At 42.9% G+C, this 20,748-nt stretch overlaps 1 protein-coding gene across 2 annotated transcripts; it reads left to right on the top strand.

Annotated features, from left to right (window-relative positions):
• Positions 1 to 744: 744 nt before the first annotated feature.
• Positions 745 to 15,931, top strand: LOC110561482 (zinc finger protein 14-like). 2 transcript variants are annotated; one of them, XM_060371014.1, is made up of 5 exons: positions 770 to 881; positions 8,674 to 8,752; positions 11,925 to 12,051; positions 12,246 to 12,306; positions 13,073 to 15,931. In XM_060371014.1, the coding sequence occupies exons 3-5, from the start codon at positions 12,018 to 12,020 to the stop codon at positions 14,391 to 14,393; spliced, it is 1,416 nt and encodes a 471-aa protein (XP_060226997.1). In that variant the 5' UTR covers positions 770 to 881; positions 8,674 to 8,752; positions 11,925 to 12,017; the 3' UTR covers positions 14,394 to 15,931. The 2 variants fall into 2 exon arrangements, with proteins under 2 accessions (XP_021513598.2, XP_060226997.1); XM_021657923.2 differs by lacking the exon at positions 8,674 to 8,752 and having other exon boundaries at positions 745 to 881.
• The last annotated feature ends 4,817 nt before the right edge of the window (positions 15,932 to 20,748 follow it).

The raw sequence follows: 20,748 nt of genomic DNA, 5'->3' as shown, positions 1-20,748 counted from the left end.
AATGCGGATGACATTTTTTCGTTTGTGAAAGTTAAGGTATTGGTAGGTTGATCTCATGGTAGAGGAAGCAATGTTTGGTGTCTGTCTCATCATTAGGAAATAACCCACGGTGGCACTCCTGGTCCAAAATTAGTGTAATCTGGAAGATGGGGAACATTCACACTTTTGAACTTAGAATTTCCTTGTGACCTTGTACAAACCAACCTCTTGGTCTGAAGTTCAAAGGTTGCTTTTCATACCTATTGTATCCTTTGTAGAATGCGTCTGCCATGTAATTCCATTTTTCTCCAGGCGTTTTGTGTAATTGCACTCTTTGTTGATATGTTTTAATTTTCTTGTTGGAAAGTGAAGATTGAAACACAAGGTGTGAGAAAGCCCAGCATCTGGAGCTTGCACGTCAGGTCCTCTCTGTTCTTGGGTCCAGACTGACACGGGGACTCTTCCTAAGATGCGTCTAAGCTTTTTTTCCCTTGGGGTATAGAGTCAGGAAGCTCCGCCGTAAAGCTGCAGCGCTATTTCTTTTTCTTTCTTTTTTTTCTCCTCACATGCCTCGGATCTTCAGGTGCCAGGATTGTTCCGGCTAAAAGGGTCGTGAGTTGCAGCTATCACTTCTTTTCTTCAGCTGCATTGGCATGCAGAAAAGCTGCTTTTCCCTCAGCTTGGCTCGGGGTGGCGGGGTCGGGGGGGGCTGGGCTCACCAATCTACGACGCTGTTATTCCCCTGTCCAATGAGGAGCGCCGGTCATCGAGGGGTTCTGCCTGCTGCCATCTTGGAGCGTGGGTAGCGGCGGTGCGGGGGCTCGCCCGGCCTCGGTGACTGTCACGCCTTCCGATCGCAGGCTCCGTGGCGGGGACGCGGGAGGCGCCGGACACGGAGTATGGTGAGTGGGTGGCGGGTGTGTGGAGGCCGGCGTCCAGTTCTGCCCCGCTTCTCTGAAGCGGCTCCGTCCGGCCCTCTCGGTGTGAGACCGGGCCTTGAACTTGTGTCCCCGCAGAAATCGCGGCGCTGGCCGCCGGTGATGCCGAACCCGAACTGCTGCGAACCCTCGTGGGTGTGAGCGCGGCCGTTCGTCTCTCTGCCCTTGCGCTTCCGTTTGCCCCCCTTTAGTTTTCCTCTGTGATCGCAGTGTTTTTCTTTTTTGTACTGCCAGCTGGACCACCAGGCTTTATTCGCGCTAGGCAAAAACTCCTCGTGTGCAGAGGGCGTTTTTCTCCTCTGGAAATCTCTTTCGACCTCTCTTCCGATCGCTCCCTCTCTTTTTAATAATAATGCAAGTCAAAATAAATTTTCTTGATTATTTGTAAGGCAAAAAGTGGGATTTTGAAAAGCTTTTCTAGCCTTTTTGGCTGTGGGGGAAAAAAAAGCTTGATGTAACTGTAATCTGTTTTGCTTCTCCAAACAGAAAGAATTGAGAGTGAGAGCTTGTCAATCAGTATCTAATTGGGGTACAGTTCTTGGGAAAATAAATGTACCCCAATTAGATACTTTTCCTTTTTCCTTCAACTACTTGTTCTATGCAGACAGTAATTCCTGACCTTTGAGAAAGTCCGGGATGGTCAGCCTGAGACAGACACCTTTATTTTTTCTCATGAGAACGTTTTCGGGCTTGAGTGTGCAATGCATTAAAAAAAAAATTATTACTGTAAAGCGTCTGTGATAGTGGAATAACGAGGACAATCCTCTGCCTTTGGTTTTCTCCTTTTTTTTTTTTTTTTTTTTTTCTTTTGGCGGGGGTGGGTGGAGCGGGTGGGAGGTGTTTTGAGACACAGTATCTCTGTGTAGACCTTCCTGACCTGGAACCTACTCTGTAGACACTGGCTTCAAACTCATTGAAATCCTCCTGCCTCTGCTCCCCAAGTGCTGGTATTAAAGATATGTGCCACCCCTGCCTGGCTTGTGTGTGTGTTATGTCAGGTTATCATGCGTCTAGTTTGTCTTAGAACTAAGTAGATAGCTGAAGGTGACCTTGAACTTTTGATATTCCTACCTTTACCTCTGAAGTGTGGTTATAGGCTTGAGTCACAAAGCTCAGTTTTAGGCAGCGATGGGGGTGGAGTCCAGGATTTCTTCCTGGACTGGCAAGCTGTAACAACTGAGCTGCATCCTCAGCCCTTGTGTATCATTTTTAAAAATTTGCATCCGGAAAGCTGTGACACAATTGTAAATTTAAATGTGGACTGTATGTATATATGTACATATGCCAATTAAAAGGCAGTGACAGTGTTAGCATACTGTACCCATTTCTTCAATAGGAGACAAGTGTGTGTGTGGAAAATAGATAGATGGATGGAGAGAAGAAAAAAGGGATAGGATAGGTATAGTGGTAAGATTTTCTAGAATGGAAGTATTTCCGAGGACTAATTGCACACACACACACACACACACACACACACACACAGAACAAAATCCAGCTGAGGAACTCACGAAATACTGAAACTCTGTATTCGCCTAGAGATGCCTCCAGTGGAATCATCTCAAATCCGAAGGGCTTAGGTGACCCTTCTCTTTAAGTTATGTTGCCCACAGCACACAAAATTTCGTTCTTGGACTGGCTGACTCTACTCTGTATATACAGCTTTTTAAAAAAACTGCACATCTCATGGTTAACGGCTACTCTCTCCATCATCCTGACGTCTCCATTGCAACTTGGGCTTCATTGTTATTGTGTTGCATGTCTGTCCTTAGTGGCTCTCTGGATCCATGGTGCAAGTCTCTTCAGTCTTGGCATCTTCCATGCCCCCCAAACTAGCACCACCTGGATGACACTTTGAGTTTCAGTTTCTTCTTCCATCCTCTGATGGAGCCTAGCCCACTTGCACTACAGTAGTGTCAGCTTCCGTGAGGTGACTGTAGGGAAACACCTCTTCAGCAGAGGACCCCCTCAGCTGGAATCCCAGTTGAGGGTTTTTCGTTCACCTTAATTTGCATCTTTATACTTTGGAACATTTGCTGGGTAGTGTCTTGCCTTTGTGTAACTGTTTCTTTTGTTGATCAGAAAGTGTAAGCCAAGTAAGTCTTTTCCTCCCAAAGTTGGTCTGTTTCGGTTGTATTCTTTATCACAGCAATAGAAAACAAGCGAGGACAGGTAGGGATGTGTGCGAAGCCCAAGCCAAGGAGAGCCCAGGTTATTAAGCTGTTCCTGTGTCTGCCTAACTCAACTTCTCAAGACATTTCTCCCTGGAGTAGAGAAGGCAGAAAGTCAGTCGTCTTGGACTGTGTCATACTGAATAGGGATGTAGATTTGGGCAGAGGCCAAATAAGTGCAGGCGTAATCTTATATTGTACATCTACAGGTGCTACATTTCTTTGGAGCATGTTGAAAACCTTCTCATTCTGTTGACTCGGGGTTTAATAGATGTCTTCTTGCCCCTGGTCACATGAGTATGCTTGGTTCTTCCTGTTGACACCTAATGTGGAAGGGTCATTTGTAGGTGAACCTGTTGGATTCTGGATGATGCAAACTGTAAACGCTTATTGAGAATATGAAGTTTAAACGTAAACAATCAGGGAGTGAGTGGAGGGGCACTACCTAAGGGAAGAATTTTAACAGTATACATTTTGTACTTTTTCAGGTTTACTAATATAAAAGGACTCAACTAATAGTCACAAGAATATTAGGTCACACATGGAGGTGGGCAATAAACTGCTTGTTTAGAAGGCCCAAGATAAACTTGGCTCTCAGCCGGTACTATTTCACACTGACCTTTTCTCTGTGAACTTCAGTTTCTAGTTCACCTTGAAGGCCATGAATCGTATTTTATGCATGGGAAGGCCGGATATTTTCTTATCAGTGGTAGGAAAGCCCATTCTTAGGATCTAGTATAGATGAAGCTTAGTAGGTAGGAAAGCAATCCTCAGGAGAGAGAAGTAGCTCAAAAAGTCATATATATAAGAAAGACAGAATTTAAAAAATTATTTCTATATGTGTGGGTGTCTTGCCTGCATGTGTATCTGTGTAGCACCTTCATGTTTGGTGTCTGCAGAGGCCAGGAGAGGTTATCAGAACCCCTGGAACTGGGGCTGCAGATACGTTATTACCCACTGTGTGAGTGCTGGAAATTGAACCTTGATCTTCTGGAAGAGCAATCAGGGCTATTAACCTTTGATCCACCTCGTTCCAGTCCTGAAAACAAGTATCTTAATAACCCAAAGTGCTCCATGTTTCATCATGGAGACTGCATGCTTTTTAGGCAGGAAAAAAATTCTTTTCTTTTCCTTTCTTAATTGTGTAGAGCTATGTTAAAGAAAATGCTAAGTGTCCTAGACAAATTTCGAAGTATCTATAAAGCTTAAGAGAGAACCTCTCCCATTTGTGCCATCCACAACCTCTCAGGCCTCACTCTGGTTATGTAGCTCCTGCGTTAGCATCCCGTGATAAAGGTAGCTTTCACTCCTCATCAGAGAAGCTTCTTTTTTTACAGCAGATAGGAAACTAGTACAGAAAAACACAACTGGTCAAAACAGAACAGCGGACTGTCAGGGGCTGACACATTTTCAGTAGCTGATACATTTACAGTACACCTAAGGCTCAGGTAGCATCCTGAAAGAGGAGGCAGAAAGATTTAAAGAGCCAGAGGACCAGAATGAATGTGGCAAGATGCTGTCTCTAGAGTAAAGGATCCGCAACTATGAAATCTCAACAATATGGTTATAAGCAAAACCTATATAATGACAGCACCAGTTGACATGCCAGTGTGGATGGGGAAATGTCACAAGACCCTGCCCCTGGATGACTTGCTACAGGCAGGTAATGGTTCCTAAATGAGGGAGAATCAGTCTTCAGGGACAAACCCTCTGATATGTTATGCAATATCAGGTGTTCACCCTAAATCCCTAAATTCGTACAAGCAAAACTAAAGGAACTCAGCAGTTAGAAAATGTATACATACATGCATACATACACACATACATACATACATGTACATATGTAACAAAGAAGAGATGATAAATTGAATGGGGCATGAGAGGACGTAGAATCGGTAGAGGGAAGGGTGGAAATGATAAAAAATGTACTTGTATATGAAAGTCTTAAAACATTAAAAAATTGTAGAAAGATTTCAGAAATATTAAAGTGTAAAAATTTATTAAAAATTAAAATAAGATGACCCAGGAGGTACAGGCCCCTGCCTTAAGCCTGACAACATAAGTACAGTGCGTAGAACCCACACGATTGAAGGCCAGAGCCGCTTCTGTAGTTGTCCTCTGACCTCCCATCTACATTCCCTGGCACACAAACACACACATAAACACACACTAAATAGAGGAATAGACTAGAAGAGAGAAAGGACGAGAATTGGAAACGTTAGAGGGTTCTAAGGGTAGTTACTGGGATGCGGTGTCTGAAGTCATTGCTGAAGGTATCTTCCGGCTTTCTTAAGGCCAGGAGAACGAGTCTCGGAATTGACGGCAAGCTGAGATAAGTCCGGAGCTGAGTTTGTTTCTGAAGTGTTAGAGCACAGGCGGTGCTTTAAGTAGAATGTGTTCCCTTCAGGTTGGAAGGAATTGTTGCTACGGATTTTCCCAATCGAGGAACTCCTTTTGCTTTTCCCAGTAGGTCATTGTGGCAGTACTGTGAATTTCTAATTATCATGTATTATGAAAGACACTTACAGTCTATTTCTCTCTTCAGAGAAGAGAGATGGTCTTTTAGGTCTTCTCCACGTCCTCCTCCTGTTTTTAAACAAGTGCTTCATAAGTGATTGGTGTTTTGCCTGCATGTATGTTTGTGTGAGGGTGTCAGATCTTGGAGTTACAGGCAGTTGTGAGCTGCCATGTGGGTGCTGGGAATTGAACCCTGGAAGTGCAGGTAGTGGTCATCTCTCCAGCCCCATACTCCTTTTTCTGAGACAGGGTCTCACTATGTAGCTCTGGCTGGCCTGGAACTCCCTATGTAGACCAAGCTGGCTTTGAATTCCCAGAGATCTATCTACCTCTGTCTCCCAGGTGCTTGGATTAAAGGGGTGTGTCATTATGTTTTTGTTTTTATATTTGATTGTGATGGTGGTGGTTGTGTGTGTGTGTAGGATAACAAGCATTTTATGAAGAGATCATGGATGTTTTCAGGAAGATGTAAATCTTAGATTTTGGAAAACAAATGAGTGTCTTTAGCTAAGGAAGCCATAGCTTTACTAAATTTTTTGTTGTTGTTGTTTTAAAGTTATTGTTTTTATTTTTTATTTTGTTTTCTCCATGCATTGGTGTTTGATCTCTTTGTATGACTGTGAAGATATCAGATCTTGGAACTGGTGTTATAGATAGTTGTGAGCTGCCACGAATTGAGAATTGAGCCCAGGTCTTCTCAAAGAACTAGTGCCAATGGTCTACTTAATCATCAGTCTAAATGACGGAAGATTGTAGGCACGAAGTATTGTATGATTGGCCGGATTTTATAAATAGATTAAATGTTTGTGATACAGCAGAAATATAGGAACATTTCTTTGTAACAGAATTCTTCCTATTGTTCTGACAGTGGTTAACCAGTAAGTGAGACATTTTCTGAGTGACAAGTATAAGTGTATAAACAGCGTTTGGGTAAGCTTCGATCATGAAGTCTTGGCTCACTCAGTAAAAGGATAAAACAAAATCTTTGTTCTTTAAGCCAGTTTTTGGGAAATTGTTACAGGTGCAGACAGGTATTTAAGAAAACCTTATTGTTGTAAACTGAGTCAGGCATCAGTTTTTACCTGATACTGAAAGCATCAGGTGGAAATGGGGACAGCAAAGCAGAGAAGTCATTGTAGGTCTCAGAGATTGTCTGATGGCATCTGTAGCTTTTGGATTGATGAAACCTTAGGGTTGGGTGGTAAGGGATTTTCTTTGGAGACACAGACCACTCAGGCATGGATCATCCGCATATCAAAGTCAAGTTTGGAGTTTCCTTCTTTTTCGACTTCCCAGATCTCTTGGTAAATAGAGGAGTCTCAGCAGAGGACCACAATGGCCTAAACATAGGAAATCTCACCATTATCCTTGTCTCTACAGAAAAGGTCTAGGCATAAAATAGTATTGTAATTGAGGCCGCCATTTTAGGATCATTTCTCTGTGGCTCCAGATTGTGCTACGTCTAGGTAGTGTTACGCTTTTGTCTGTGTCAGACTTTTGCCAGTGATTACTGATATACCTGAGACTTTGGCAGGTGGAGGAAATCTGACACTACAGACAAGGCATTTCCCATGGCAGCCTGAAAACAGGAAAGAGGAAATGGAAAACCATCCATAGTTTTCTTTGAAATGGGTGATTTCCCCCTCAGAGAGGGAAGATCAGGATATAGATTCAGGGACACACCCACGTGGAATTCCAGTCTGCTTTGGATGCTGAGCATCTGTAATAGATGTCATACTTTTGTGTTATTTCCATATCTCTTTGTGAGTTCCTTAATCTATCCTTTCATGGCTGCAGTATTCCTCATGCAGACAGTAGCTTTTGCTTCATCCTGGCTCCTGTTGAAGCACATAATCCTATAATAGATGTCTTTTGAAAGGCACTGCCTTATGTATTGGTTGGCTGAATGAGAGTTGGTTGAAAGATTGTATCCACAGTTAGGACTGTACACTTGTAATCATTCTAAGCATAGGGTTGGTGCTAGAGAGAGATGGCTCAGTAGTTAAGAGGTTGTCTTGACAGCTGGGCATGGTAGTGCACGCTGTTAATTCCAGTGCTCAGGGAGGCAGAGGCAGTTGATTATAGTGAGTTCAAGGCCAGCCTGGTCTACAAAGTGAGTCCAGGATAGCCAAGGCTACACAAAGAAACTATCTTGAAAAACCGAAGAGGTGGTCTTGGAGAAAACCCAAGTTTTATTCCTAGCACCCAAAACCATCTGTAACTCCAGCTCCCGGGGATCAGATGACCTCTTCTGGCCTCTGGACACTGCATTCATTCTGCATTCACAGACAGAAACACACAATTAAAAGTAAACTAACAAACAAAACAACAACAACAACAAAACAACAACAAGGGGCCTGGCAGGCAGTCTGCCTATTGAGTAAGTCAATGAAATGCTTTGCTCTGGGTTGGAGAGATGGCTCAGTGGTTAAGAGAACTGATTGCTCTTCCCAAGGTCCCAGGTTCAACTCCCAGCACCCACATCGCAGCTCACATTTATCTGTACCAAGATCTAACACCCTCATAAACATACGTGCATTCAAAACACCTATGTGCACAAAATAAAAAGAAATAAATTTAATTAAAAAAAAAAAGAAAAATGCTATGCTCCAAAATGCTATTTTCCTCAGGGTTTTGGTAGGAAATCAAAAGACTGGAAATCCATACAATGTTTTTTTCTTTTCACTAATTGGTGGAGTTGTGCTGTCTTACGATACAGGAAAGACAGGATATGTGAGCTGGTGATGCTAGAGGATGCATTAGCCTAGGTGGCCTTCTAGTGGCAGAGGTCCTACTGGCTCTTAATTCTTATACCCTGCACCCGGGAAAGGCAACAGAAGCATTAAAGGTGAAAAGATTAAAACCCGGGGAAGTTGTGGTGGTTTGATAGAAATGGCCCCCATGTGTTTGAGTGCTTGGTCGTAGGTAGTGGCACTCGTAGGAGGTGTGGTCTTATTAGAGTAGGTGTGGCCCTGTTGGAGGAAGTGTGTCACTGTGGAGGCAGGCGTTGAGGTCATGATATGCTCAAGCCGCACCCAGTGTGGTACAGCAGCTCTTCTTGTTGCCTGCAGGTCAAGATACAGAACTCTGCACTCCAGCTCCAACACCATGCTTCCCACCATGACAACCATGAACTAAACCTTTGAAACTGTAAGCCAGCCCCAGTTAGATGTTGTCATTTCTGAGAGTTCTGATGGTCATGCTGTCTCTTTACAGCAATGGAAACCCTAACTAAGACCAAAAGGTCTCAGACAACCAAAGACTCCCCAGTCAGCGGCTTGCTATCTGGAAGATGGGGCTCAGGAGAACAGTTCTGCCATGTATCCTAGTTAGGGTTTCTATTGCTGTGATGAAACACCATGCCCAAATGCAGCCTGGGGAGGAAATGTTTAAGTTGGCTTACATATCCTGAATCACAGTCCCCTGAAGGCCGAGGCAGGAACCAAAACCAGATGAGAAGGTGGAGGCAGGAGCTGATGCAGAGGCCGTGGAGGGGTGCTGCTTACTGGCTTGCTCTCATGCCTTGCTCAGGCTGTTTTCTACAGCACCCAGGACCACCAGACCAGGGATGCCACCATCTCAGATGAGTCCAGCGTGTGTGTGACATAAACTACCCAGCATGCTTTGGGAGTGGTTACCTGGTTCCTTCCAATCTCAGGACCAATTTTCCTCCTGAGCCCCTAGTGATTTGATATGGCCGTCTGTATATTCCTTTGTAATTTCACAAGTAATCTACCCACAAAAATTTTTAGTGTGTGTGTGTGTTTGTTGTCACCTGATTGTCTCTAATTTGAGTGTCAGAACTACTCTTAACAGTGGTATGCCAGACACATGTGAGAACAGAAAAAGGGGAAATGAAAACCAGACTGGGAAAAACAAAATAAAAGTAGCAGTAGAGTTTTTGCTTTGGTTCAGAGAGCAGAAGCAGCATTAGGAGGCAGAGGAATTGATCTTGGTACAGCGTGTCCTGATTAAGGCAGGGAATTAACTTGGCCCTGTGAGTCTCTTCCAGTGCTTTGATCGGGAGGCACCTGCCAATCCCTCTTTCCTCCTTGTCTTTCTTTCCCTCTTGTCACCTGCTTTGCCTCTGTGAAACCACAGCACAAGAATACAAATGTTCTTAATGGATTTTTTTTTTCTTTTTTTTAAACAGGGTCTCAATATGTAGCTTTGGCTGTCTTGGAACTTGCTCTGTAGACTAGGCTGTCCTCAAAATCAACAGAGATCAACTACCCCTTCCTCCCCAGTGCTGGAATTAAAGTCCTGTGCCACCAGGCCTAGCCCAAGAATAACTTAAAAATTCAGTCAGCCATGGGCAAAGGTCTGCACCAAAGAGCAGAAGTAATTTCAGAGAATCCAGAGGACCTGTATTTTTATTTTGGGATAGCAAAATGTCACAGAATCACTTCAAATAAAAAAAAAAATGGAAAGGAGAGAGAGGGAGAAACATTTTCTATAAATTCCACATGACTAGACTTAGGTTCTGCAGTTCTATTGAGCAGAAACCATCCTAAGGACAGGAGCGGGAATGTTTCTTTCTTCATGTTTGACCAGAGAAAGCTGCTGCCCTCTTTGATTTCATCTTCCTGTCTTTTCTATGCCAGTGAAGCAGCTGGCAGAGAACCTGTCCTCAGCCATTCTGTTCTTGAATTAGGCAGGGTAGCCTCAGCTTGGTGCCTTTTTGTCTTTTTGTTTATGAGTTTATTAGCCTTTGACAGTTGAGCTATTTCTTCAGCCCTTGATGACTCTTTGACCAAATGAGTATTGATTATTTTGATTAGCCATTGCAGTATTAACAATGGTTAGAAAATAGCGAGGGAAAGTTTTAGTAGTGAGAGACTTTTTTCTCTCCCTGTGAGGGTTGCCAAATTGTTACTTGTAGATGGGTGTCTGAACTGGGTGTTTCCAAGTTCTGTTTTATTTTGTTTTACTTTACTTTATGTGTCTCTCTGCCTGAGTATATGTATGTGCACCACACCCATGAAGTAGTCAGCAGAGGGCAGAAGAGGGTGTTAGATCCCCTGAACTGGAGTTGCAAGTGTTTGTGAACTGCCCTGTGGGTGCTGAATTGAACGTGGGTCATGGAAGAGCAACCTTAACTGCTGAGCCAAGTCTCCCACCCCCATTCTCAGTCCCTTGCCTTTGTTTAAACCATTGATTCTCAGCGTTCCTAATGCTGTGATCCTTTACTACAGTTCCTAATGTTGTGGTGATACCCAACCATAAATTTATTTTTGTTGCTATTCATAACTGTAATTTTGCTACTGGTGTGAATCATAATGTAAATACCTGTTTTCAGATATTTTTGTGAAAATGTTGATCATTTCCCAAGGAGGTCATGACTCGTAGGTTTAAACCGTTGAAATAATAATCCTCATAGATTTGCAACGTAGCCAGGTCTAGAAAAGCCATAGTACAGACCAGAAAGAAACCATGAAGAATGAAAGGAGGCCACAGGAGGGGAGATTCTCAAGGGCCGAAATTATTGTTTGAGGCCTCTTTTTAGTGGCTAAAAAGAAGTTTAATTACTACAGTGTGTAGCATGTACAGATGGTTGTTTGTTTTGATGCTAGTCCAGCTATGATAAGCAACATAAATATCCCCAGAGATGAGTCTTATGAACATAATTTGATTATTGTGCATGCACCCAAAAGTAATTCATGGCAGATAAGTCCATTGCTCATAGGTTCCTGAAGGATTGCAGAATTTATTTAAATAGAAACATGGTAGTAAGGGGAGTGTTTTTATTGTATAAAGCAAGTGTATGTTTCCTGATGAATGCGGGGCTCCTAGATTGCTAAGTGGTTGATGGGTGCATAGGTTGATAGGTTCCCAGATGGGTGTTTGCATAGCCTAAGTCAAGTGGAATCTCGTTTTGCTAATACAGTCACTGTGCTGGCCTGCCTCAGCATTGTTCCAGTGCTCAATGCTAGTCATGGCTGTTTTGTTATCTGTACTCTCCTTGTTCAAAACAGTAAGCTGTTCGCACTCATTTTCTATGTCAAATTATTTCATTTTCTTTAAATTCAACTTCATTCAGGTTGTCAGGCTTTGGGCTGAATGAAGCCAAATATTGGTTAAAATAAAGCACAAATAGCCTCTATCCCGGTTTCCTAGTTTCCCTTTGAAGCCTCCTGAGCCAGGCATTGACAGTTTTTATTCCTTTAAGGATTCTTCTGTGCCAAGATCCTGTCAAAAGTGGCCAGTTAACCCCTGCTTTCAGCATACTTACAAGTATCCTAACATCTTAGCTTCTGTGTGACTCTAGATCCTGTCAAGTTGGCAGTTAACTTTTGACTTCCCATCATGTGGATTATTTCAGGAGCCAGTGACCTTTGAGGATGTGGCCGTGAACTTCACTCTAGGAGAGTGGGCTTTGTTGGATTCCAGTCAAAAGCAGCTCTACAGAGATGTGATGACAGAAACCTTTATGAACCTGATCGCCATAGGTAAACACACCACTGATTTCTTTACTTTTCAGTTAGGAAACAGCTGTGTCTTGCTCAACTATATGGATATTGGAAGGGAGCTTGATGGTGAATGTAGCATTCCTGGTCAGATTGCACAATAACAAAATGTAGAATTTAGTGAATTTTTGTATGACACTCAATTAAATCATGATTCTTTTGGGTTTTCTTTTTAGGGAGAACAGAGGAAAAAGAAAACATTGAAGACAACCACCAAAATCTTAGGAAAAATGTGAGGTAATGTACACTCAAGAGAGAGGAATTTATATCAAATTTTTGCAAGTGATAGGAAATCTGATAACCAAGCAAATGATGCAGTCCATCTCAGTGCAATTGATTTAATTTCAAATTTTCTCTACAGCATGCTGAGCGGGAATATGGACAAGTAATTAGAGGTGGCCAGCTCTGTAGTGTATGAATATTGCCAAAATGTAGTGCAGCATTAACCTGTGTAAGACTTGTTTTGGTGTTTCATTATGTGCAAACTGTCCTTTATACAGAAAATTATTCACCGTATTTTATCAAGTTACCTTTTAGCTTTGGATATGAGGTGTGTTCAATAAAATGAATTTCAGGTTTAGATCGAAACCTGTTGTCCGTAAATCACAAAAAATATGTTCAGCTGTTTCAAAACCCATACTGTTCGATGCACAACATTTTTCATTAGGAATATTCAGCTTTGTTAACTGGGGCACACACAGTATCTATGAAACGCCTAAAAACGGCAGTATTTAAGAATTTTGTATACTATCTTCAGGACCAGGGCTGAATGTTCAGCTCGTTCATATTTGCAGATTCTTAGAGAAGCAAAATCAGAAGTGTCATCCTCCCTCGCTCGGGTATTTGTGCGTGGCCACGGGGACTTTATGCCAGTGTCCTCCCGTCCTCCTCCAGAACACTGTAATAACCGCAGCACCACATCCGGCCTCCAGCGCTTCTGCTGGTGAGTTAGCAAAGTCTACTTACATGTTTTTTTTGTTTTTTTTTTCTCTCTATTTTGCAGAATTCAGGTCGTTGAGAGGAATTGTGACTATGGAGATGGTATTCAGTGTGGAGAAACCCAGAAGTGGATTGCAGAGCATATTGTTCATAGAGACATGTGTCCTGCAGTGACAGTATGTGAAAACAGTGTGCTTGCAAGAGACATCCCTGTTCGTTCACCCTCGAATGTGCAGTGTGAGACCACAGAGAAAACATGTGGGTCTCAGGAACATGTGGAGAAAGCATTTATACATGAGAAATGTTGGAAAGGTTCCACTTATTCTGAGTCCATTCAGACAAATCAAAGTCCTCCTAGAGAGACACCCTACCGAAGTAAGCAGTCTAATGAAGCCTACGGGAGTGGTAATTCTGATCAGTATTGTGAGAGAATGCACGCTGGAGATAAGCTCCATGAATGGAAGCAAGTTGAGAAAGCCTTCTGGAGACCCAGTTATGGTCAGATATATGAGAGGATCACCATTGGAGAGAAACCGTTTCTGTGTAAGCAGTACGGTGAAGCATTGCTCACTTCTAGTCATATTATTAAGCATGAAATAATTCTCCCGGAAGAGAAATGTTACACATGTAAGCAGTGTGGAAAAGCGTTCAGATATTCCTCATCACTCCAGAACCATGAAAGAATTCATAGTGGGGAGAGGCCCTATGTATGTAAGCAGTGTGGAAAAGCCTTCATTCGTTCCTATGATCTTCTCATCCATGAAAGAATTCACAGTGGAGAAAAGCCTTACACATGTGAGCATTGTGGGAAATCTTTCACCCATTATAGCGGCTGGTACAGTCATGAAAGGATTCACACTAGAGAGAAACCCTATGTTTGTACACAGTGTGGGAAGGCATTTTCATGTTCCACGTCGTTTCGGAGACACGAGAGGATTCACACTGGAGAGAAGCCTTACCTATGTAAGCACTGTGGTAAGGCCTTCACCCACTCTAGTGCTCGTTACATTCACGAGAGAACTCACACTGGAGAGAAGCCCTACGTATGTAAGCACTGTGGGAAGGCTTTCCTCCGGGCCAGCCATCTTAACAACCACGAGAGAATTCACACTGGAGAGAAACCCTATGTTTGTAAGCACTGTGGGAAAGCCTTCATCCAACGGGATGCATGTTATAATCATGAGAGGATTCACACTGGAGAGAAACCATACGTCTGCAAGGAATGTGGGAAAGCATTTAGGATTTCCACATCCCTTCGTGACCATGAGAGAATTCACACTGGAGAAAAACCTTATATCTGTAATTACTGTGGGAAAGCATTTAGAGTTTCCACATGCCTCCACAAACATGAAAGAGCTCACACTGAAAAGAAACCCAGTGGGTAGCATATGAAACCACGTACATAATATGGAATTGTCATTGGTCAACCTGCTGTTATGTAAAAACTGTGTGCAAGGCCAGTGAGATGGCTCAGGGGTGAAAGCACGCGCCAAGCTTGATAGCCTGAGGCGGAGCCTCAGAACCCATGTGGAGAGAGAACTGAGTCTCCAGAGTTTTCCTCTGGCTTGCACACCTGCCTTCCTTTGCAGCATCCTCCCACACGTGTATAAATAAATGGAATAATTTAAAATACTTTCTTGTTTTGAGACAGTTTTACTATGTAGCCTTGGCTATCCTGCAACTTGCTTTGTAGACCAGGCTGGCTTTGAAGATCCACCTGCCGCTATCTCCGGAATACTGGGATGAAAGGTGTACGCTGCCACTGCCTGGCTTTCAAATCCATTTTTAATGCTGTCTTTTATTTGTAATTCTGTGTAGGTGTGTGGATGTGTGCATGTGAGGGTGGGCCAGCAGGGCCTCTGGAAGAACAGTATCTGTACTCTAAGATGCGGAGCCATTGTTCCAGCCCCATAAATGTAATTTTTCTTTAGGCTGGAAAGAAATAGGTGGAATAGGAGACCTGAAAATGTATAACTTTGCACACATATGGAACCTGAAGTTGAGTGGAAACCGGTTCTGCAGCTCATGAACATTACATTGTGTAGGTGTATGTGCGTGGGCACCCACATGCCAGCGTGCACACATAGAAACAAAGTCTGTTCTGTTCTCTACTATCTCAGTCAAGTTGCCTTCAAAACAAGTCCGTAACCTGCTGAGGAACCTTGCTGCCCTGCTTCGTGCCTTTTACTCACGAGGGTAGTAGAAGCTAGGGAATTACAAAATTGAATACAGTGAATTTGAACACAGCTGGGAGAGGCAGGAACCCATTTCAGCCAAAGGAAGAACTCAGCATTAAGCATATAAGCTGTATGTTGTCTCAAATAATGTGAAAGGGAATTTTCTTCTGTATGTTGTAAAAGTAAGAAATTTGAACACTGTTTTCTGGTTTTGTGGAAATTGAAAACGTCGGCATGATTTTGCCTGTCCTCTCTGCTGTTTGGAAAACTGAGGCCACCAAAATACTGTCTCGAAGAACAATAGCAACAGCATAAACTACATGTGTTGAGGCAACGTCTTTTAATTTGCTAAATAGTTTTAGTATTGAAATAAGGTCTCGCTGTGTAGACCGAGCTGGCCTTGGTTTCACGCAGACTGCCTCTGCCTCCCAAGAGGGGATGGATATTAAAGGTGTGTGCCGCCAAGCTCAGCCGGTCCATCTTACTTTAGTGGACATCTGAAACTGAGAGGTAATGTTTTCTGTTTGGTGTGAGACTGTGTTTGACTCATGGAATTCAAGTGCTTTGTAAGTGCTAGTAGACTTGAACAATTATGCTTCATTTGAAATTGAAAATCAGCTGCTTGTTAGTGTTTTCAGTTCTCCTTACGTGGTGGATTGCTTTTCTTACTATTCTTAATTCATTGGCAGTTTTCTTACATTTCTGTGTATGCTTGGATTTTCTAATAGTAAAAATTTTTACATAGATATTGTGCTTTTTACTTTAAAATATATTTTTTTTGAAGCAAGATGTTTTGGGGGCAAAATTGGCTCAGTGAATAGAGGATTTTCCCCTAAAGCCTGAGGATCTGAGTTTGATTCCCAGAGCCCACGTGATGTGATACTCAGTTGTTTGGGAGAAATTCTCATTGATCTGTCCACATACAGCTCAGAGTTTACACCACTCGGGAATCCTTAGAAAGGTACAATAAATACAAGGAGTGTGGAAGGACTTCATTTCTTTCTTTCTAACTAAGTGCTTTTAGAGCCATGAAAGCCTATGGAGCTTTTAGCCTTACAGTTTCTTTGGAAATGGCCAAATTCGTCACAATTAAAGCACCCAGCTTTTTGATTTGAGACTTCTAGCTAAGGTTTGTCCTATGATATTGGTATGATGCTCTTGAGAGCCAATGCCAGCTGTCTCTTTTATCCGTCAGTTGGGGCTCCTCGTGATTTTAATGGTCTGAATACTCTCTTACATTCAGTATTTTTCATTCTCATAAGCCATGATCTGTGTCAACATCTGTTTGATCTCAGGGTCTGGTATGGCTCTATTTAGAGCTGAACCCAATCTCTGTAAGGAGTGGGTGAAGGGCCTTGAAGTACCTGAGGTGGTTGTTTTACCAGGCTCCTCAGCCACATCCCATGCTCTTATCGCTGCAACACGCCATTGTTCAGTTACAACATCGTCAGCTGGGATTTGTTCTCATAAGTCAGCATAACGCCAAAACCAAGCAGCTGATCTTTAACATTTATCCCTCTTCTTACATTTTGTTGTTCAATTTTTGTGGCTTCATTTCTCCACCACGGTAATGTTGACCAGCTTCTAGCACAGCTGACACCAACACTTTCCGTTTTGGGGAATAAGTGTTTTTTTTGCATAGCCCAGTTACTTAACATTTATTTAAGGAAATTTGAATGAATTCCATGCCTTACCATAGCCTCTTTAAAATGCTTTAGAGCTAGCATTTCTTTTGGATGCCATATCATTGTAAGCTTCACCACCATCATTAGCAGGCGGACGTTGTACAAAGACTAGGAAAGCTGATGCTGTCTGTGGAGCCGAAGGCAGTTCCTCTAGCAGAGCACTTGGCTGCAGAGCTGTTTTGTCCTGCTCTGCTTCCTCTTCCTCCCCTCCCCTCCAATCCCCAACCACACGCAGGTGCTCTGAACTCCTGGTGCTTGAAGGGGGTGGCAGCAATAGCAGGTAAACTCCCATTTTTCTGTGGTGCTGTTTGCTTCCTAAGTGTATCAGCTTGTTTAACTGCCAACTCTGCAGTCCTTCCCAGAACAACGGACTTGAGTGACAGACACCTCTGGTTTTCGTATCTCATCCACCATTCTTCCAATCTTTTTTTTTTTTTGTACAGAATTATTGTTTTTAAGATCAAATGTTTCATTTTATCAACAAAGCCTCAGGGGCCAGAGGCTGGGGAGAAAGCCTACTAGCTCAGAGAGGCAGAGAAAGCACCCTTCCTCCTCAGCCAACATCCCTTCAAACTGAATGTCCCTCCCTTCTACTTTCTGTGCCTCTCTCTATCTGTCCTGATTTCCTCTTACTCTCTGATTTTTTTTTTTTCCTGTCTTCCCAGTCTTTTTAAAAACAGAATATAGGAAGATAAAAAAAGGAAAAATCCCCTCTGGGAGCAAATTCTCTCTGGGAGCATTTTGAGAGAGAAGCCAGCAGCAGCTGCTGTTACAAACCTTAGTGACGCCTTTAAACAGTACATTCACTCCTTCATAACTTGCTGTCTCCTGTGCGGCACCAAAAACGAATTCCCCATTATCCCTAAGCCACATCTGCGTATCACTTGGTAGTCGCTTTTATCTTACCAACCACATTGGGCATTACCTGTAGCAGTCTTTTTTAAAAACTCTCCTTTCTTTGGGGTGTTTAGGCCTCTACTCCCTCCCTCAACCCCCCACAAGAGAGAAAAGGTTAGTGGGGAGAGGGGTCCCTGACTAGTTAGGGTCGAGTGGTTCTTTTAGGGCTCTATACCTATCTCCATCAACAGCAGACACTCCCATCAGGCTCCTCCATGCCACTGCGCCCCAAAGCGTTTCTCTCCATCTGTCTGCTTCAAACCACCACACCATCTCTGGTCTCTGCAAACAGCTCCACGCCACATGCCACCACCATGTGCCAACACACACACCTCCTCTTTCTTGACTCTTGAGTCCTAGACCACACCCCTCTCCATGCCACACGTGGGTGGCCATTACCAGCTGGCAAAGATCATGCCCCATAAGTGACAGTTAACAGGTGTGGACAAACTAGAGCCCAACTAAAATCCCACACTTGGGATGAAAACAAAAGCATATTTACATAACTGAGTTTATAAAGAAACCAAAACTTCCATCACACATAGAAATCAAGTTTGAATTGAAAGATGTATCCCTAATGACTAGCATTCCTAATATCAGAAGTAGTTATGCAGGATAAAAGGGAAGTAACATCAAGTCTTACCTAATTACATGTCCTATGAACTATAATAGTGATCTATCAGGTAACATGTACCTTATAAATAACTATTATGGGCCGCCAAACAAGCCATTTCTGACTATTAGAGCTACTTCCATGGGAGGGAACTCATGCCTGGTCCATTCTCTTTCTCCTTGCTCTCTCTTACATCTCCATAGTTTTTATAACAAAATAATAAGCTACAACAAAAGCAATCATATTAAACAAGGCAAAACAACAGAAGGAAAAGGGACCCAAGGAAGTATAAGAATCAGAGACCTACCCGTTCACACGTCCAGGAGTCCCACAAAAGTACTAGGCTGACAGCTACAATACATATGCAGAGGACCTGCTGGAGACCTGTGTAGACCCTGTGCTTGCTGCGGCAGTTTCTGTGAGTTCATGTGAGCCTTACTTAGTTGATTCAGAGGGCCTTGTTCTGGTGCTCTCCCTCTTCTTCAGCCCTTATCCTTTTTCTGCCTCCTCTTCTGCAGGGTTTTCTGAGCTCTGAGTAGGATTGATGGAGACATCCCATTTAGACTTGCTCCATATGTCTGGCTGCGGTTCTCGTTATTTCTTACCATCTGCTGCAGGAAGAAGCCGTTCTGTGGGTGGCTGAATAAGGCACCATTCTATGAGTATAGCAGAACATCATTTGCAGTATTTTGTTGAAACTTAAAAAAAAAAAACAAAAACAAAAAAACCCAGTAGTATTTGGTTTTATCCTAGGTCTGCGGGCTATCTAGTGTCTGGTTCTTGGTCACCCAGTGTCAGGCATACATTTCATCTCATGGAGTGGACCTTAAGTCAAATGACATTGGTTGGTACTCCCACAGCTTTGTGCCACTATTGCCCTAGCATATTTTGCAGGCAGGATAAATTGTAGATCAAATGGTTTGTGGCTGGATTTGTGTTTCTTTTTTGGTAGTCTGGAAAGTACCTTCCCATACCCAAACCACTAAAGGTGAAGGTTCTATGTGGGCCCAGTTCTTCCTGCATGTTCAGTGAGTTGTGTGGGTGTTGTCTTCAGCATGAGGTCATGCTGTCAGTTTGCAAAGAGCAGTCTATTGTCTTGGCAACATTCTGAGATTCCAGGGGACCCCTTAGGCCAACAACTCCACTGGCTGTACTGGTAGCTTCATTTGGTGAGGGAGGAAGGTGCTGATTATTATATTGCTACATGGTCATCTTGTCAGCACTCACACCTGGAGATTAATGCTGTCTACATTCATCAGAGATGCTTCTTACTAATGGCTTAGAAACCCATACCTGACCAAGTAGAGTGATTCCTAAATGGGTCAGAGATATCACTTTCTCAAAGGACAAGGGAATAGTAAAGAGTGGTCAGAACAAAGACAAAGGATAGAAAAAGTGTATAGTTGAATATGTCTTTATTCTCGGCACAGGAGGCAGAGGTAGGTAGAGGTAGGTAGCACGCTGAGACAGCAGACAGCCAGGTCTGCGTAGAGTTCTAGAATATCCAGGGCCACATAAATATACACTGAAAAAAAAAATAATGTGTGTGTTAAGAACTCACTACACCTATGGTTATCAGTACCAGATCTGCACAAGATTGGGCCTGTGAGAATTTCATCATGGATAGTGGAAGGAAACAGGAATCTCCACATATCCAGTAGAGGGCTATTGGCAATTCATGGTTTTTGGGGAGGAGCAGTCCTCTTTTCAGTGGTATATGCTCAGGCAATTTGCTCTTCAGTAGCTAAATTTCTAATCTGCACTTGAGCAAGCCCTGAGTTAGACTCAGTGGAGCACACATAAGACATGAAAACAAGGATCTTATTATTGTTATTATTGTTAAGGATCTTAGCAAGAGAGAGGGAGATGAAAAGGGAATGTGGGAGAGAACAGGACTAAAAGTCACTATGTAAGTGTATAAAACTATCAAAAAATTAAGAGCAAGGTGCTGGAGAGGTGGCTCAGCAGTTCAGATCGCTTCTTGGTCTTCAGAGGACTTGCGTTCAGTTTCCAGCAGCTATCCAGCTGTCCGGACAACAATCTATAACTCCAAGAATCGGATGACTGTGGCCTCCACAGGTACCCATATGCAGCTGAGCACAAACATACACACTCAACAATAACATTTTTTTTTATCAAATATTTCAAAAACTGTAAAACACAGCCAAGTGTATTGTCTCATCCTTTTTAATCTTGGCCACTGGAAGTCACAGGCACGAGAATCTGTATGTTGGAGGTTGTTCTACACAGTTAGTACCAAGACAGCCAGAGTTATATTGTGAGACCCTTTCTCAAACATGTAAATAAATATGTAGGTAAATAAATAAATTACCATAAAAACGTATACAAAATACTCATTTGAGCCAGG

This window comes from Meriones unguiculatus, chromosome 17, assembly GCF_030254825.1.
Source record: "Meriones unguiculatus strain TT.TT164.6M chromosome 17, Bangor_MerUng_6.1, whole genome shotgun sequence".
Lineage (NCBI taxonomy): Eukaryota > Metazoa > Chordata > Mammalia > Rodentia > Muridae > Meriones > Meriones unguiculatus.
This window is presented reverse-complemented; position numbering and strand designations above follow the sequence as displayed.

Bases quoted from the DNA above. Each gene is read 5' to 3' on its own strand.
- LOC110561482 (XM_021657923.2), top strand. The intron at 12,052-12,245 runs GTAAACACACCA...TTTTCTTTTTAG, and splicing joins TATGAACCTGATCGCCATAG to GGAGAACAGAGGAAAAAGAA. The intron at 12,307-13,072 runs GTAATGTACACT...TCTATTTTGCAG, and splicing joins AATCTTAGGAAAAATGTGAG to AATTCAGGTCGTTGAGAGGA.